Source organism: Castor canadensis, chromosome X, assembly GCF_047511655.1.
Source record: "Castor canadensis chromosome X, mCasCan1.hap1v2, whole genome shotgun sequence".
NCBI lineage: Eukaryota > Metazoa > Chordata > Mammalia > Rodentia > Castoridae > Castor > Castor canadensis.
Genome location: NC_133405.1, coordinates 20,531,697 through 20,533,828, shown reverse-complemented (window position 1 = coordinate 20,533,828; position 2,132 = coordinate 20,531,697). Strand labels below are relative to the sequence as shown.

Genomic DNA, 2,132 nt, shown 5'->3' with positions numbered 1-2,132 from the left:
CTCTTCATCTTATCTTGGTTAAAATCGGATCAAGATTCATTTCCTAAGGCATATGGAATTAACTGGTTATAGAAGATTGATCATCTGGGATGAAATAGCTTCCAATAAGGTCTGCACCCCCAGGACCACCACAGGACTCAATCTTCTGTTGAACAAAATAGTCAACATCAGCCACTGAAATGGCAGGACATACCCCTCTTGAATGAGATATGGACCCCATTTAGGACAAGGAAGAGAAGGGTGTCATATCCATTGAGACTCAATTTCTTCTTAAATAGTGTCTGACATTTATTGAAAGCAAGGAAAACATTTTTGTACAGATAGTGTAAACCGGAAAGAGTGCAAGGTTGTAATGCAGTGTCGAACAAAAGGCACACACATCAGACAGACAGCTGCAAATTCAGAAGAAAACTGGATTGTGGGGAAAAGTAAGTGGTCCACAGGAGAACATGAGAGACTGGATTTGGCTGCCAGGAACACGACAGGTGTCTGGGAGGGGAGAGGGCATGGGTCCCGCTGAAGGTGGAAGGCCAGCTGCCTGAATGCATGTCCACGGGCAGTGGGTGGCCAGCTCAGGTACCTCCGAGGTGAGTCTGGATCCCGAAGAGCAGCCTCTGGCGGTGCACGGTGGGTGCGGTGGATGGTGATGGCAGCACAGCGCAGGTGTGTGGGCAGACTGATGCAGGCTGGTGGCATGGCAGGGGCGGCTGACAGCGGCCGGCCGTGGGTGGTGTGTCCAGTGTGTAACGCGAGCCCAGCTTGCAGCTGGGGCCCAGGACAGCATCCAAGTGTGCACGGGAGGGGCCGGGCTGGCAGCACAGGGCGGCGGCGACGCGCTCCAGAGCGAGGCCCGGCGGCCGCAGCAGCGGGAGCCTGGAGCGCTATTCCTGGAACAAAGGCAAGCACTACGCGGGCGGGAGGGGACAGCAGCGCGCAGGGGACATTGCAGCGGCCACGCGAAGGGGGAGGGGCGCGGCGGGAGGCCGCCTATGGCCACCCTGGCGGTGGCGGTGGCGGTGGCGGCGACAGGCGCAGCCCACCCTCCCCGGAGCACCCGCCGCAGGCCAGGGGCTCTCGCGGCCTAGAAGTCCTCGTCCTCCTCCCATCCAAAGACCCGCTTCATCTCGGCCAGGAAGCCCCGGTAATCACTGAGCAGGGGGCTGTCCTTCTCGATGTAGGGGATCACCCACTGCAGGGCCGGGCCCGTGAGGCGGGTGATGAGGAACGTCACCTTCAGGGCGTCGGTGGAGAACGTCTTGTCGTCCACGAACATGTAGGAGCCGGTCTGCACGATGAACTCCGGGAGCCGGTCGGTGTCGCCGTCAAACGTCTCGGGAAAGGGAATCGGGTTCCTCCAGCGACGCGCCGAGGGCCGGATGGGCCAGGCCATGAAGGCCTTCATCAGCTGCACCCAATCTTCCATTGTCAGTGCTCGCTCCGCTGGGCTTGTGTGGGCTCTGCTAGACTGCGTAGAGGTCAGCCACTCAGGTGTCCCCCAGAGTTACGTGTCCGCGGAGGCGGGCCGTGCTGTGGGTGGGCGGAGCCAGGGCGGGACGCTGGCACTTTCACAGGCTATGTCTGCAAGGCTGGTAGTCGCTCATGCGCAGATGCGCCACTAGCAGTAGCTGGGAGGGAAAGGGCGCTGAGGGCGGGCCTAACACTCCTGAGGAGGCGGGGCCAGAAACGGAGGGGCGGGGCTAAAGGCTCTCCAAAGGGAACACCAAGGAGAATGGGGGAGGAGTGGAAGACAGTTGGCATCCTAGGGTGAAAGCTGAGCCTGCTTTCCCTGTAGAGTAGGAGGTCCACGTTCTCCAGTTTTCTGAGTCCTTCCGCCTTTTCTGAGTCCTTCCGCCACACTCCTCTCGGTCACTTGTCTTGCCTCTTATATGTTCCTTCGCGGACTCTCAGCCATGGCCGCCGGTTGAATGAGATGTTGTGCGCACGTTTTCCTTCATGCATCTCTCGGCCAAATATTGGCTCCCTGCCCGCAAATCTGTCTGTTTCCAGTATTAATAAGAAAGCCCCAAAATTTGGAAACAGAACAGCATACTCAAAAAGTAATGCGCCAGGAGTTGTTAATATAAAAAAATGTTGAATGTTAAGAAATCCCTTAATTTATTATAAAAGCTGCC

At 57.5% G+C, this 2,132-nt stretch overlaps 1 protein-coding gene across 1 annotated transcript; it reads right to left on the bottom strand.

Annotated features, from left to right (window-relative positions):
• Window positions 1–263: 263 nt before the first annotated feature.
• On the bottom strand, window positions 264–1,543 carry LOC109693619 (retrotransposon Gag-like protein 8B). Its single transcript, XM_020175005.2, has one exon. It carries the CDS (start codon window positions 1,421–1,423, stop codon window positions 1,082–1,084), a length of 342 nt encoding a protein of 113 aa, XP_020030594.1. The 5' UTR covers window positions 1,424–1,543; the 3' UTR covers window positions 264–1,081.
• Window positions 1,544–2,132: the final 589 nt, after the last annotated feature.